General features: G+C 48.0%; 1 protein-coding gene across 8 annotated transcripts in view; it reads right to left on the reverse strand.

Annotated features, from left to right (window-relative positions):
- L3MBTL3 (L3MBTL histone methyl-lysine binding protein 3) overlaps positions 1-13636 on the reverse strand; it is an 82605-nt gene extending 68969 nt beyond the window's left edge. For 2 of the 8 annotated variants that reach the window (XR_012763179.1, XM_075414065.1), the window contains exons 1-2: positions 9997-10614; positions 3523-3634 (exon numbers count right to left, since the gene is read on the reverse strand). Coding sequence is in view for 7 of the 8 variants with exons in the window: in XM_075414065.1 (XP_075270180.1) it covers positions 3523-3634; positions 9997-10001 (117 nt within the window). In the remaining variant the exon portion in view is untranslated. The other 6 variants (XM_075414069.1, XM_075414070.1, XM_075414068.1 and 3 more) reach the window with 6 other exon arrangements.
- Between the last annotated feature and the right edge of the window lie 2209 nt (positions 13637-15845).

The following is a 15845-nucleotide window of genomic DNA, read 5'->3' on the forward strand; positions in this document are numbered from 1 at the left end:
ATAGAGTTTACCAAATCTGAGTGTTCAAAGACAATTTTCCCCAACTTTTTACGAAAAGACTAAATGTGACAATGTAAGCAATACATCATCTGCAATGAATAGTTCAGCTACTGCTTATCATTTATTATAAAAAAAACAGGCACTCTGCTTTATTACCAAGCTCTAAAAATAGAATCTTTGGATTTGTGCATATTGCTACTGTAGTGTTTTCACTGGGTTTTTCAATTTCATTTCAATGTATAGACATGGCAATGGTCTGCTATCTTTAGTGGAACAAGTCTATCAGAATTTTTGAAAGGCGCATGCTTACAAGAAGTAACTGCCATGCAAGGCCATTTTCGTTAGGCTTGGGACACAGTATTAAAATACTCTGTTATCAGGACAGTTCAGGTAAACCACCCACATTAACCCTATTCTGAGAATTCCATAAAGAGCATAACGTATCTTCGACAATCACATTTACAGTTTCAAGAGTTTAGTCACCCTTTTAACTATCAGTATTTAACAGCATCCCTGAAAAATGAGTTTTCACAAGTATCTCAAAAGCTTAAAAATCCTTACTATTCTAACAGCTCAAATTGCTTTGGTATCTATATAAGCACCTAGCCTTTCACTGAGCCTTGATGCTCCCTGCTTCAGTGAGCTCCTCAGGCTAATTCTGCATTGTTCGAAAATATTCTTCCTTCAGTCAGTGTTAGAATCGCTTCATTTCAATTTTATCCAGTAACACTTTGCTTCTGTAATTAAAAAAAAAAAAAAAAAAGACCAGAAGGAGCTACCTGGTCATTTCTGTATCTTTCATCATTTTGGGTACATTGCCATCGCACCTCTGACTATGTCTTCCCTAACGGCTGGACCAAAGAAAGAATCTCTGTCCAAAAAATCAAATACCTGTTTGTTTCCAAATAAAAATAAATAAATAAATAAACCCAGAAGAGCAACCTTGAAATGAAGCTCATGCTTTCCTGAACAGGCCATAGTTAAGAATATTCTTAAATGACTTCTTGAAGTCACTGTCAGCTACACCTCCCAGGCCCTTCCCTTGCTTTGTATGGAAGCTTTCTCATTCCTCTAGTCATTAATGAGCCAACCTTTGCTTTGGTTTTGTTTCTTTTGACATAGGGTAACCAGAACTGAACAAAGCATGTACTGGTGATTTATACGAGATTATTATATTTTCCTGCATTGTTCCCTTTTGTATTCCTCAAACATTTCAAAAGTATGCTTGCCTTTCACACAACGTTGCTTATTAAAATAGAAAAGAATTTTAAAAGCCTTGACTTTTTAAAATATACAGAACTGGTCGGGGATGTGGAGGCTGATGTGAGTCTTGACAGCAGTGACCATGAGATGGTAAAGCCTGAAATCCTGAAAGAAGCGAGCAAAACAAATGCTGAAATCGCAGCACTGGACTTCAGGAGGAGGAGATTTTGGCTTGTTCAGAGGTCTGCTTGGCAGCATCATACAGGAGACTGCTTTAACGGGTAAACAGGCCCAGGAAATCTGGATGTCTCTCCAGGGACTTCACACCAGGAGCACAACGTGTGCCAATACGCAAGAAGTTCAGCAAAAGTGGATGAAGGTCTACAGGAATGACCCAGGGACTCATGATTTAGTTCAAAATGGAAAAGGAAGCACGCAGAAGTGAAGTACAGCATAGAGTACTACTGCTGTAGCGTACAATGATGGAATTTGGAAACCCAAAGAAACTAGCAAAGGCAACAAGAAAGGTTTCTATATGCGTACAGGCAGAAAATGCAAATTACCAAATTGGAGGGAGTGCCTGATACACTGAAGGGCAGGGTTGCTATTCCCTCAACACACTGAAGAAATGGGCTAACAAGATCTCATTAAGGTCTACAAAAGCACATGCAGGGACCTGCACCTGGGACAGAACAGCTGTGTGCACCAGTACAGCCCAGGGGCCAACTACTTCAAAGCAGCCCTGCAGAAGATGACCTACGAGTTGAACACGGGTCAGCAACGGGCCCTGGCAGCAAAGGTGGTCACGAGCATCCAGGGCTGCTTTAGCAAGGGGGTAGCCAGCAGCTCCAGGGAACCGATTATTCCGTTTTATTTATTACTGATGAGACCATACGTGGACTGCTGTGTCCAGTACAAGAAACACACTGACGTACTGGAGCAAGTTCAGTGGATGACTACCAAAACAAGTAGGGGCTGTAGCAGATGACATTCCAGGAGAAGCTGAACAATCTTGTTTGCTCAGTCTTAAGAACGGACAGAGAGACTTTATTGCTGTCTTCCAGTAGTCAACGGGAGGATATAAAGTGGGTGGAGCCACGTTCTTCTCAGATGTGCACAGTAAGAGGACAAGGGGCAACAGGCACATGCTGCAAAAGGTGACATTCCAACAAAGTACCCATAACAGGCAAAAATCACTGAGGATGATCAAGTGCTGGAACAGGTTGCCCAGAGAGATTGTGGTGTCTCCAACCCCAGAGATAACCAAATCTGTACTGGACAAGGCACTGAGCGACCTGATCTAAGTTTGCCTCAGGTCTGGGATGCTCAGAGGTGGTGTCCTGAAGTCCTTTCAAAGAAAATTATTCTGTGAATTTATTCTACGGTTGTGTGATTTTAAAAAAAGACAAACAAGCACGAAACCACACTTGCAATATGTCTTTCCTGAACTTCAAACATTTTTCCACTCTTCACTTCAACAACAGAAATTGTATCAGGCACCAAGCAATATGAAGTTCTTTTAAAAAACACACATTTTCTTGTGAAATTCCTTTTAAAAAATAAACTGTGAGAAACTTCATCAATGTTAGTCTAAATGAAATGATACGAAAATATTGACTATAACCAACAGGAAATAGGTGCAAGAAAGTCTCTAATATCGAAACTGTATTTTAGTTAATGCAGCAAAGGACATCTTCTGACAACATAGTAAAAAGTATCAGATAAACAAAAACAAAATACATATTTTGAAAACAAAGTAAAATTGTTACAATTTACTTCAGTAAATACAACCAGTGTGAGAAATGTAATTAAAAGTACTATTCCATTATCATGCAAATTTCAAAACCACACCATGCGCAGCAGCACTCCTTTATTCGTTTTTCCTAGGCACCCACATGACAAAAGCACAGCAAAAACAGACTATTTTCAGAAATTAAAAGAACTAAGAATGAGAGTATGAGAGTCAATGACAGTGTAAAGATTCTTAGTGATATGGTAATATAATGCTCTAAGTGGACTGAATTTTCACACTTAACTTTTGAGATTTCTTTTGGATTTTGTGCACTTGATTACTTCTGTCCATATAATGAAGCAGTGCTAATTTATGCCTTCCTACGGGGATGCCGGCTGTCTGTGCCAGCACCAGAAACTGAATCAAGAAACTCCAGAGCTAAAACCTAACAGGCTACAGTCTCTTAACTCAGAGCTGCAGATTCGTGTTTTATTCATAAAACCAGATACCTACACACCAGCTTGTGAAATGCATTCTCTTGGCATTTAACATTTTTATTTTGCTTATAAAAAAATGTCATATCTTACCTTTAAGTCACTTCCTGGCAAAGTACCTATGCCATCCTTCCAGTCCATAGCACTAAATACATCAAACTCTTGACCATTTCCGCTGGAGGCAGATTCATTCATGATGCATGTACTAAAAAAAGAAATTGAAAAATAATAATATTTTATCAGAAAATGCTGTGAGTGGTTTAATGCTTATATCACCGGACATTTCTTCAACAACACTTCATAGATTAGTATCAAATGCTTCCTCAGCATGCTGGCAATGTGGACAACTGATGACATTGCTGACGATACGCAGTAATGAACAAAAACGAGAAATCTTTTGAAAACCTTAAAAAATAATACCTGTTTTATACACCAGGAGGCTATTAATGAGACTATATTGGACAGAAACAAAAAATTTCAAACTGCAAATAAACTGACATGGGGAAAACATACCTCAAGCACACCTAAGAAAAGCATTTGTTCTGGGGAAGGCAAGACATGAGTGCATGCCTATAACAAATACACTAAGCACTGATTAACAGAACTGTTTTTGCCTAACATTGGGTAACATGCTGATGTAAACGCTTCACCAAGTTCAAATTAAAATTTCAAAATGAGTTTGAAACTGTCTTTCATTTTCACTGTCTGACTCGGGACACCCAAATATTCCTTGTCTGTTTCCATACAGTTTCCCTAAATTTTGACTTGCATTCATAAAATTTATTTACATGTAGAGAAGCACATACACGCCAGAGGAAACTGCTGCTTTGCAAGACTTTATTTTACTGGATCCCTCTGTTTCATAACAGCGAAAGGAGAGGAGAGAATATTTATCCTCAGAAACAGTGAATCTGGACATCCTCTTCCGTGGCAAGAGTTTATCCCAAATAATTTGCACAAGCAACAGAAGTATATAACACCTGCCAGGGACCCCTGGCTTTGGCCCACCGCTTGTCACCTCCACAAAGACGGCATCAGCTGCGCTGAACTGCAAATGTTCCTAGCAGCCAGCTGTGACTACCACCACCAACTTCTTCCTCTCCACTTCTTACAAACCCAGCAATCTTTAAATGTGTGGCCTGGCATCTAACTTACTATTTGTTCAATGTGAAATCTGACTCTTTAATTTTCTTTCTGAAGAACTTCTACATTATGCCTAGCAGCTGAAACAAACTGCGGCAAAATCAGCTCCGTCTTCGGTTTGTGAACTATTAGTGAAAGCTCAACCCTTTTCAGATTTACACTTTCTGAACTTTTTAACAAACACTTCCTAAGCCTCATACTCCATCTGCAGACTGCAAACTTTTGCTGCAAGTATTAGTATTTGAAATTCAAACAGGCAGAGAGCTTCCTCTGTGCTTGACCTTGTTTTCTAAAATCTAATTCCTAACTTAGGTCCTATTCCCAAAATCTGCAAATCTCTATTAATACTCTCCGGGAATCTGGAATTTCCACAAAAATGACTGAGTGATATTTTTTCACTCACAGATAATAGAAAAGGATGCAAACCAAGCAGAAGTAAACTCAGGTCATCTAGAAGCGAGGAGAAAAATGCTTAGCTAGTTAACTCTGTTGCGTGAAAAATAATCAAATTTACGTTTTTTTCATCGGAAAAATTGTACCGATCACTGTCACATCACCACTACAGACAGCTACTACTCTGGTTTTGGGTCCACAATGTGGACGCCCTTGTATTTCTCCTTGGTTTCCTCCTCATTTCTAGCAGAATTCTGTAAAACCCTGAGGGACACTTTACTCTGTGAGTACTTTCCTTACACTACAGCCACTACACTGTACCAACAGAATAACAAGAGCTGGACCTCAGTCAGTAACCATCGCTTAGGGTCAGAGTTTCTGCATTCCCCTTCATTTCATACGACAGGTAAGGTTCACAGCAGGCTCTCTGAGAAAACTTCATGTATTTCACATCACAAGTTTAAAAGAACCACATGATGCCATGTGTGTTCTCCATCTCTAATTTCAGTAATCCTCTATCAGAAAGCATTGAAAACCACACCATCAATGCACAAAAGTTAATTTTAAAATATATCAGTAAATCTAAACAAATCCAGTGCAAACTGAGAAATTCCCCAAAACTATAGACCTTATTTTTTAGAATCACTCACAGGCAAAATCCAGCACCCTACCTTAGGGCAGCTCCTGCAATACAACTTGGACAATTTCTGTTTGATCCAAGAGCACAGTACATCGCAGAGACCAAGCCCACCACGCATCTAGCCCTCTACACCGCAGCAGACCAACTCCGGCAGGCTTCCACCAAACTGAACTGCAGCACGATGGCAGAGGCACAGGTCTGCTCTCAAGAACACAAGACCCAAGCTGCTAACGAGTAGCTCAAAAATTGGATCTCTCCAGAAACCAGTGAAATCTTAAGGACACAAAACATGCTGTTTTAAGCATATTGGTGTAACGAGCTCCCCGCAATTAGCCTGGCTAAGCAAACACAGAGCTATGCTCTGTATTTACTGCAGCTTCTAAGTAATCTTAAATTACCACCCTATTTAGAGGACACTTCACTCAACCCTCCTGTGGTTTATTTATTATAGAAAAGATGTTCCAATGGTTTCTGCAGAAGGCACGATGGAAGATGGGAAGAGACCTGGGAGGCTGTGGGGAAAGGCTTCTGAGCAGCGGCCGCTGTCCCACGGAGAGGCGCAGCAGACAGCCGCACCCTCAGATGCTGGTGTCTCCGACAGTGCCGCTCTCGTTATAGACACGCTTTGTTACAGAAACAGTTGAGAAAAAATTACATGGGGGGGGGGGGGAGGGAATCTTAGAGCCTAGCCTACTTAGGCAGGATCTAAACTGCAAAAGTAAAAAAAAAAAAAAAATTGGTAACCGAAATGTTCAGGGCATATTTCTCTCAAGAAAACATACAAATTTTAACTTAATTACATCTAACAAAGTTTCCTCCGGTAACGATCAGCAATAATGATATATTCTATTGTTTAATAAGGTATTCATTATTGTTTTCCTTCTAAAATTAACTCAACATCAAAAGCACAATCCGTACTTTCACATTCTGCAGCCTTCAAAAGTGTTCGTGGTGGGGATGAACAGGTCACAGGGCAAGGCAGATAGAAATGAATTTACCAAAAGGAATTACATTTAACAAAATATCTGTTCCCAGCTTTGCTGAGTATGAACAGATGAAAGATAGGCCTATATCCCTCTACTAACAATAATGAGAGAGATAGAGACCAATTACATTGTTACAGCAATGAGGTACTAAAAAAGGATGAAATCTTCACAATGTATACATCTAAATCACACAACAAAGAAAACTACAGAATGTCTTATCTACTAATTTTCATTTTCGTTTTTAAAGCTCTGATGCAGTTCTTTGTTTTGGTGTAACTCCTTCCATAATGATTTCATCTGCTATCATTGCTGTTGCTACACTTTCAGAGAAGTAGTAAAAACACTAGATGAATAAGGGGCAAGGTAACTACAGCACTGTCCCTACGCCTGTCACTGAATGCCATCTGATGTGAAGGCAAGGACATAACAGTAAGAACTCGGAACAGACACCTCCCAAAAGCATCTCCGAAATCTACTATTAGGGATGTAACTGTATCTCAGTCTTCACAGCCATAAGCTATAACGCTTATAGAGGAGTGTGCTGCACAGTAATATTTCAACATGAACTTTGTTTTAGACACATGTAATTAATTCATTAAAATAAGCAAGCATATAAAATAAGATTAGACACATCCTTTAGAAAAACCTTCATTTTTACCAACTGGTTCAATAATAAATGAGTACCTCAGAGGAGATACTTAATGAGAATAATAGCACTAAAAATGAGATAGTTTCATCTGGTAAAAGACTCCCTAAAGATGCAAAGCAAAGAAACAAGAGATTTAAACTTACAAGTAGTTTTTGAAATAATTATAGGGCTACATACTGAATACGACAAAAAGTAAAAAAAGGATTCTTTCTTTCAGTCAGTGCTTAAAATAAAAACTACCTGACACCCACCCAAATTTTGAAAATCTAGGATGCCACCTGTGAAACGTCCACATGATTTCTAACCAGTGGGGCCAACTCAGTACTGGGTCCCTGAGCAGCAGAGAGAGTAGATTTCAGCAGTACTGTCACCAGTCAGCACTGCCAGATCGGCATAACCTGTCCACCAAAGTGTGTCTTGTCTTTTCATGCATCCCTGTGTATTTTTTTACTTTCGAGGATTTCTGTAGCCACCGTGACAGGAGAGCCCAGCAGATTTGCCCCATGCTGGACCTCTCCCCAGCTGACAGCTCCCGCAAGCAGAGGCAAAACCGGGCACGTGGAGCCGGAGGAGGTCTCAGCAAGTGGCACCAGGGGTGAGGTCCAAGGGTGAGGGCAAGGGGTGAGGTCCAAGGGACAAACGGAGGTCCCAAGGGAGGAGACGTCCTCATGGAGCCGAGCTGTGGTCCCTCTTCCCTACAATGCTGGGTGATGCCACAGCTGACAGATGTTCGGAAACGAAGGCAACAGGTGAGGTTTTTGTCCTAATGCCGTAGATGGCCCTACGCAATAAATCAAGAAAACAAAGTGGATCAGAAGGGGACAACTCAGTGTACCAGAGCTGCAAATACACTAACTTCTAGACACCTGGGGACAAGTGGATACTCAGCTTCAGCTTTATTTAATGTGTAAGAATGTGAATACTATCAAGGCTGACTTGTTACACCGCCAAAGCCACACGAAGCAGAACCACCCCTCGCAACCTAAGCTCCCTCTATTTCAGACAGACTTTGTATTAAGCTAGCTTCGTAACGACAGCAAAAGCAAAGTCAGCTGACTGTAAACTCACCAGGGTGAGCCCTGCTTTTCTCCTCACAATCCTCTCTCTGAGCTGGGTGCACCCCATGCTCATCTCTTTCTCACTCTTCATCTTTTCGCACCCGATTCTTCACTTTAAGAAAAACAACCACAACAGGAACAGTGCAGGAAATCGTAACATGCTTTGAGGCTATCCACCACATTTTAATATGTGCTTTGTTTTGTACCTGTTTAATGGTTCAACTATTATAATGTTTCGTTAGAAGAAGTATCTGTAGATTGTGCATTTCTTTCAAAATCTCATTTTTTGTCGTTTAGGAACTACTTTACCAGTGCAGCCATGTTTCTGTCCTGTTTGTTGAAGAGCTGAGTCAATCTCACTGTTTTGCTTGTTGCTCATGGAGTTTATTACAAGTTATTTTAAAGATGAGATATACAGCTTATCTATGTATTCACAAGGGGACCACAGCTTAAAATTCTTTGCCATTCTCAACATTTGTGACAGAAAATGGACCAGATTTCCTATTGATGATGTCCCTTTAACGTTATTTCCTCTGTATTTTATCTGTTGCTACTCTTCTGCCTGCTAGACTCTCTGGGTGTATGTTTTCTCCTGCTTCCCAATATGTTGGCTTCAAACCTTTTTCCTCACAGAAAGCACCTGACCACAGATGCATTACAAAATGCTGTGAAGCCTGAGTCAGCACCAGCGCTAAAGGAGGTTCATGCTGTCCTCACCTGCGTCTGGTCTCTGTCAGCGAGGTGACACAGGTATTGCCGTACCATCGCTAGAAACTCGGTAACACAGTCACACGCAGCCTTCATCTACTACCTCATTTTCAAATATCCACAGAACGCTAAAATAACAATAGTTACTCAATACCAAAGCTATCCCATCATCTGATGAAACTTACCACCGACAACTTTCATCTTGTTTATAAAGAGCCTGTACCTCACACCAAAAAAGTATTTCCTCTGCAACGCTTTCATAACTCTTTTATTTCTCCTGCTGTCTGTGCAGTCCTGAGTGGAGGTTTAACCTACCCAAACAGTAAGACTTGAGTATAATAGCTCTGAAATCCTATGTCTTAATTTCTCTTAATTCCTTGAACCAGGCACAGAAAGTTACAGAAAACTTCTGCCTTTGTTTATTTGTGTCTCCTCCCCTCCCCTGTGCACACACCTCCTCGAGAACTGTGATGCACTGAACCTTCACACTGAATATCACCTGACCTATTTCAAACTGTTATTTCTTACCCACAGATAATTCAAACGACGTCTGAACACTCCTTTTGTCTGACTCATGCCCTCCTCTTCCTCTTCTGCTGGCTCTTAGCAGCTTCCATGCGCTCTGCTGTCCTTAAACAATTAATTCACCTTTTTCTAGCTCCTAAACACACTCAGCAGGTTACTGCATTTGTAGACTTTCCCTTCTCTCCAATTCACAAAGAGCTCGTATCTCCCATTGTGATGAGCGATCCCACTACTGCAGCGCTAATAAGCTATGACGATACACACACGGCCATCCCTTTCTTCAGTAAGCCCCATGCCAGGTAATCACCGGTTCCTCACACCCGTCACTCACAATCCATCACCCTACTTGCCAGCTGTATTAAGAAACCCAAAGAGTGAACAGAATAGCCCACAAAAGTCAACCACCTCTCTTCACAGAATCGGTAATACCGAACAAACTGAACAAGTCAAAGGAAAAGGACTCACCACATAATAATTTTCTTCAGTTACTAGAACTTTTAAATGCAACACTCTAGAAAAACTCATTAAAGCGAAGGTGAAACCTACACCACAGCAACAAACAAAACCAGAGCCCACTGCAATTGACCAACTGACAACAAAAACCATCCACGAAGACCACTGCTTCCGCCACCTTCGTTGCAGCACCAGCCCACGAGAAGACCAGCCGCACCACAGCCAAGGCCGCTGAAGTCACACCAGGAAAAATCGCGTCCTGGGCGCCGGCCGGACCCAAGCAGAGGGCTTTGCTGCCTTCAGCCGCCAGCGCCAGGGAGCTTCTCTCTGACAGATGTTCACCATATCAACATCTGGGAACGTGGTAACTTCCTTGGTAAAAAGCACCGGTTTCCCAAACAGCTTTTAAATTTGCAGCAGGAAAACCGGAGCGCGGACGGTTTCCTAAAAGGACACACGCCGAAGTTTTTGGTGTCTCGGGTGCTATTCGCGCTCGCCGCCCGGCTCTTAGCACCCGCGACCGAGCACCCACCCGCGAGCAGAACCAAACGGCGACGGCGGCCGAGCCAGCGCCGCTCAGCCGCACCGGGGAAGCTCAGCAGGAAAACCACCCCTAACACAACCGAAAACGCGGCCCCCGCTGCCGCGCACGGCGAGGCCCGCCCCGCACACCGCGCCCTGACGCCCGGGTCACCGCGGAGGCCGCGGCCCTCGCAGCCCCCCGGGGCCGCCGCGCCTGCGGGGCCTCCTTCCCGGCAGCGCGACGCGCCGGGGCTCTCACGCGTGGGACGAGTGACACGGCGGGGCGCGCCGCCGGCCGCTCCCCACGCAGCCCGCGGCCCGGGCCCCACCCGCGGCTGGGAGCCGGCGGGCCCGAGCAGCGGCCGCCCCGCAGCCGGCCCTCCCCGGCCCGGCCCGGGCGCGGCGGCCGGAACGCGGCGGCGAGGCCCGGCGGGCGCGGCGGCCGCTCCCCGGCGCCGGCAGCCCGCGGCCTACCGCCACCAGAGGTCCCTCCTTGGCCAGTTTTGCGGCGTGTTTTTGCTGCACTTGAAACTTTCCGGAGAAAACCCGGGCGGGCTCAGGTCCGCGTCTTCCCCAGGCTCGGGCAGAGCCGCCGAGACAAAAGCGCTCCCCGCCCCGACCGGCTCCTCGGGGCGAGCGCTCGGGCAAAGCGGTCCCCGAGTCGCTCCGTTTCCCTCCTGGATTTGCTGCTTTTTTTTCCTACCCCCGCCCCGGGCAATTAAATGGAGCGGGGGGAGGCTCCCCCCTGCCCCAGCGTGGGGGGCGGGGAGGAACCGGGTGTTAAGTGTTCCTGAGGAAGTTGCACAACGAGAGAGGGACTCCGCTTGTTTACCGGGTCCTTCGCCTTTTTTTTTTTTCCCCTCCCACCCCTCCCACCCCCCCGAGACCGGGTTCTGGGAAAAGGAGGCTGTCTCCGAGTGGAAAGAAAGAAAAAAAAATTTAAACGTTACCTTCTTCTCCTCCTCCCCTCCCCCCGCGCGGCGGAGGAGGGGGGGGGGCGAGCTCGCCCTTTTTTTTTTCCCCCCCCTAAGGGACTGCGGGGCTCCGCTCCCCGGGCGCTCGCAGCCGCTCTCCGGGCATCCCTCGGCGGAGAAGTCCGCCCTACCCTGGCCGCGGGAGGGGCCGCCGCCCCCCGGAGGGCTCCCCCCGCCCGGCCCCGCAGCCTCCGCCGCGCCGCCCCGCGCTCCAACTTTTTCTCTCACGCTCCCGTGTGCGCCCGCCCGCTCCGACGGGGAGGGGCGGGGGGGGAGCGGGCTCCGCTGCGGCCCCGAATCGGCGCCCCCAGCCCCCGGCGCTGCCGGCCCGGCGGCCTCTGCCCAGCCCCGGCCGGGGGCGGGCGGCCGCTCCGCGGGAGCGCCTTCCCGTCGTCCGCCGCTCCCACCCCCCCCCTCAAAAAAAAACCGCTCTCCCCCCCGCCGGAAAAAAAAACCACCGCCGCGCACACGTTAGCGAGAACAAGTGTGCCGATATCCTGTTGTTACATGCACCGGCTGCGGGGACGGCGAGGGGGAGACGGCCGTGTGCGCGGGGGCCGCTCTCCCCCCCCCCACCCCGGCCGCACTTCGGGCGGGAGCGCGCAACTTCACAGAGGAGCCGCGTCCCGTTCCCTGCCCCCCCCCCGCCCTCCGCGGCGCGCGCGCTCCCGGGGGTCTGCGCTCGCACACGCCGCCGCCCCCCGGGAGCCCCCCCGGGAGCCCCCCGGGCCGGGCCGGGCCGCCGGCGGTGACAACTCCGGCCCCGCCGCCGCACGCCGCCCGGTGCGGGCCGGGGCCGCTGCCCCGCCGCCGCCCCGCACGTCTGCCGCAGCCAGCGCCGCGCTCGCCCCGCACACGGGCAGGAACCGAGCACTCGGGCGAAAGACTTTATTTTTTTTTTCCTTCCGCCTCTCTTAAAAAAAAAAATTTTTGCTAGGAGGTGTTTTTTTTTTTCTCGGTACGTGTATGTGTGTGCAAACTTTCCCCAAAATGGCGGAAATTGGGAGATGATTATATTTTAAATATCTCTCGCACACGATCGCACAAAGTGCAGGAGCGACGGAAAACACAAACTCTCCGCTGCGCGCTGGAGAGGCCTCGGCAGACGGGGACCCACGGCACATTCAACCGGTACATCCCGGCGGCAGCCGCCTCCCGCCGCTGCCCACCGAAAAAACCCGCGGCTCTTCCGCACGCCTCCCCTCTGCGCCTTGCCCCCGCGCAGCCCGCACCGCTCCCCGTCCTTCAGCCCGTGTGAACAAAGAGCCGGGGCTGGGGGCTGGACTGGGGCGGGGGGGGGCTCGGGTGGCAGCGAGCCCCCTCCCTCCCCTCCGCTCCCCCCCGTCCCCGCCCGGCGCTCACACGCACACGCACGCCCGTGCACACGCACACCCGTGCACACGCACACACACCACACGCACACCCGCATCACATTGTTCCCAACGCAGCGCGGCGGTGCCCCGTAAGTGTCATTAAATGGAGCCAACTGACAAGCTCATTGGTGGGGCAAGTCTGCAAAATGTCTCTCCCCTTCCCTTCCCCCTCCCGTCGGAACCACCTCCCCCCCCCTAAAAAAAAAAAAAGCCCCCCCAACCGCATTTCCCCAGCCCCCTCCCCCGTACATACATCTATATGTGCACACACATACGTGCGTGCGTGCCTGTGTATGTACAGAAATACATCGCGCGCACGCAGACACACGTACTCCCTCCGTGTGTTTGGGAAGAGAAAAAGAAATACCAGGCACCTCTCTCTTTCTTTTGTTCCTCTTTCACACTCGTACACTTATGATTTAGTGAGGTCCCCGGCGCCCCGGCCGCTCCCCAGCCACTTGCGAGTCACTTGCCCACTTTCCCCGGCATCAACTTCCATCCTCCCCGCCCGAGGTGGTGGGGGAGAAGAGCCCCCCCCCCCCCCCCCCCCCCGAGACGTTTCGTAAGGGAGGGAGAGGAGGTGCGTCTCCCCCTTTATCTCCCGCGCTCTCTCTAACTTTCATCCTCACCTAGGGGGAAAATCAAAACCCGCCGCCAGCCTCTGCCATCGCAGCTCCCTGCGCGGCTGGCGGATCCGATCGGAACCCGCCGCTCCTTACCCCCCCAAATTCTCTCTCTCTCTTTCTCCGTCTCTCGAGGAGTCCTGACAAATATGGTCCAGGGCTGCGGGCACCAGTGAGCATGCGCCCGCGGAGCCGGGGCTGGGGAAAGGGGAAACGGCCGCCGCCGCCGCCGCCGCGCTTCCTCCGCGCCCGCGCTGCCGCTGCGCCCCGGCCCCCGGCCCCCGGCCCCCGGCCATCGCCCTCGCCAAAAACGCGGCCGCCGGCAGCGGCTCCGGCGGAGGTGCATCACACCCCACCCCACCCCCCCCGATGCACTGCCGACGCTGGAGGAATAATAAGGAGACTCGTGCAGCAGCCGCGCGCTATTTTGGGCGCTTTCCATAATAATGCCTTGCGCTTTTCGGGGGGGGGGCGGTCTGGCCCTCGGCGGTCCCGCCGGGTGCTGGTGAGGCTGGGTGGTGGGCGCCGGGGGGCCGGGGAGAGCCCCTCCGCGGCTCTGGGCCCCCGTCCCCCAGCCGGGGCAGCAACCCGGGCGTCGCGGGTCCCGCGGGCTGCGGGGCGGGTGGGGGGGGGGAGGCACCCTCCGGCTGGGGGCACCCGGGGCGGCGTCCGAGACCCTGCACCCCGGAAACCCGGGGTTCGCTCCTCGTGTCAGCGTGCCCTCGGACGGGCCTCGTCTCCTCTGAACCCCAGCCAGCGCGCCGGGTCCACGAGTAGTTCCGAATGTGCCCCACTGCCCGAGTGCTCCCCATCGTTGCCCTGTGCTCACAAACACTGCTTTAGGCCGTTATTTTCTGTTGCTTGTTGTTCAGAAAACGGTAAAAACCAAAGGGTCTCGATATTTTATGGCATTGGCCAGCGCGGACTTCCTTCGCCTCCAGGGAGGTCTGTCGGGCAGAAGAACACTGAGCGGAACAGACCTACACGAGGCCTAACCCGGCTGGGGGAAGAGGGAGGATGGAGGACTACAGTCAGTTGTATATATGATACTTTGAAAAATGTGTGTGTATATGTATATGTATTTGCAGGCAAAGTATAAAACAACACAGAACGTAATCTTAGTAATCAGAAATATTTTTTTCAGACCGTATCCTTCAGATGACTGTCCTTAAGGCAAAAATTGGCAGAGTGAATTTTGAATTTTTAATAGTTTGGCACGCTATTATCTGTCTCTTAAAATAACGCTCAAACCTCAATACATTTTTTGCTAATCCCAGTAATTATCAACATCCAAACTTTCCCTTGATTTTATATATACTTCCTTCTACAATTACAGTGAGAACTTTGGCCCAAATTGCTAGAAGAGAAATGCTAATAAATAATAATAAACATCCAGGAATAAATACCAGCATTAAATACCAACAGAAGTAAATACACGGCAAAAATGCTCGCCTACAATGTCACAACAACTAGTAAAGCGGCTTGCACAAGACCAAACACAGCCTTTCTGCTATTCTGGATATGCACTGTGTTGCAGTAGTGTCGCCATGGCGGGGACATTGCGCTGGACACGGGGTGGAGGTGGTCCGTCTCTGACAGGGCAACTTCTCAGTCTCAGCTTCCTTTCATTAAAGTATTTGCTTAAGAATGTGGATTAAAATATTTAAGAATCAAACCTGACAACTCTCCTTTCTTAAGCCGTGCCCATGCTCAAACAATTTAGGCGTGACTTTACTTAGACTTCACATTGCTATCTTGAGAGTTTCTGTTTATTTGAATTCATTTTTCTCGCAGCGGTGAAACGGGGCTCATGCCTAAGCGTTTGCAGGATCGGTGCCTAAGCGCAACACATAGTAGTTATTTTGTGATGAACATTTCTCACGCCCCTTCAGCTCAAATGGCATTGCATATAGGCTGCAGTTTTCATCAATGAACATATGTTCATGAGAAACTAATTACAGAAAACAGTATTAACCTAATTGTAATAATTAGCGATAACATACATTTAGAGTCTCCTAAAACACAAATGCAAAAAATAGTAAAGTATGAGAAAATTCCTACTTTCCACCACTGAACTCTTAGTTGAAGAAATTCATGGGTTAGAAACAAAGAATAAACTGTAGCTGAAGTCATTCAGCACTTTTCTGCAAATAATTTCCCAATGTTATTGAAATGGTTTTATGCAAATAGTTGCCAAATAACTAGATTATTCTATTGTAGCCTTAAATTAGCTGGGCTCTGCAGAGAACTTTTGAAGAAAGACACAATTCAGTGCTATTTTAAAACTCTTTCGGACACTCGACCTGTACTGATTATTTCTCCAGATGACACTGAGGTTTGGGGGGAGGGTGTGCCACACCCTGCTATGA

Source organism: Opisthocomus hoazin, chromosome 2, assembly GCF_030867145.1.
Source record: "Opisthocomus hoazin isolate bOpiHoa1 chromosome 2, bOpiHoa1.hap1, whole genome shotgun sequence".
Classification (NCBI taxonomy): domain Eukaryota; kingdom Metazoa; phylum Chordata; class Aves; order Opisthocomiformes; family Opisthocomidae; genus Opisthocomus; species Opisthocomus hoazin.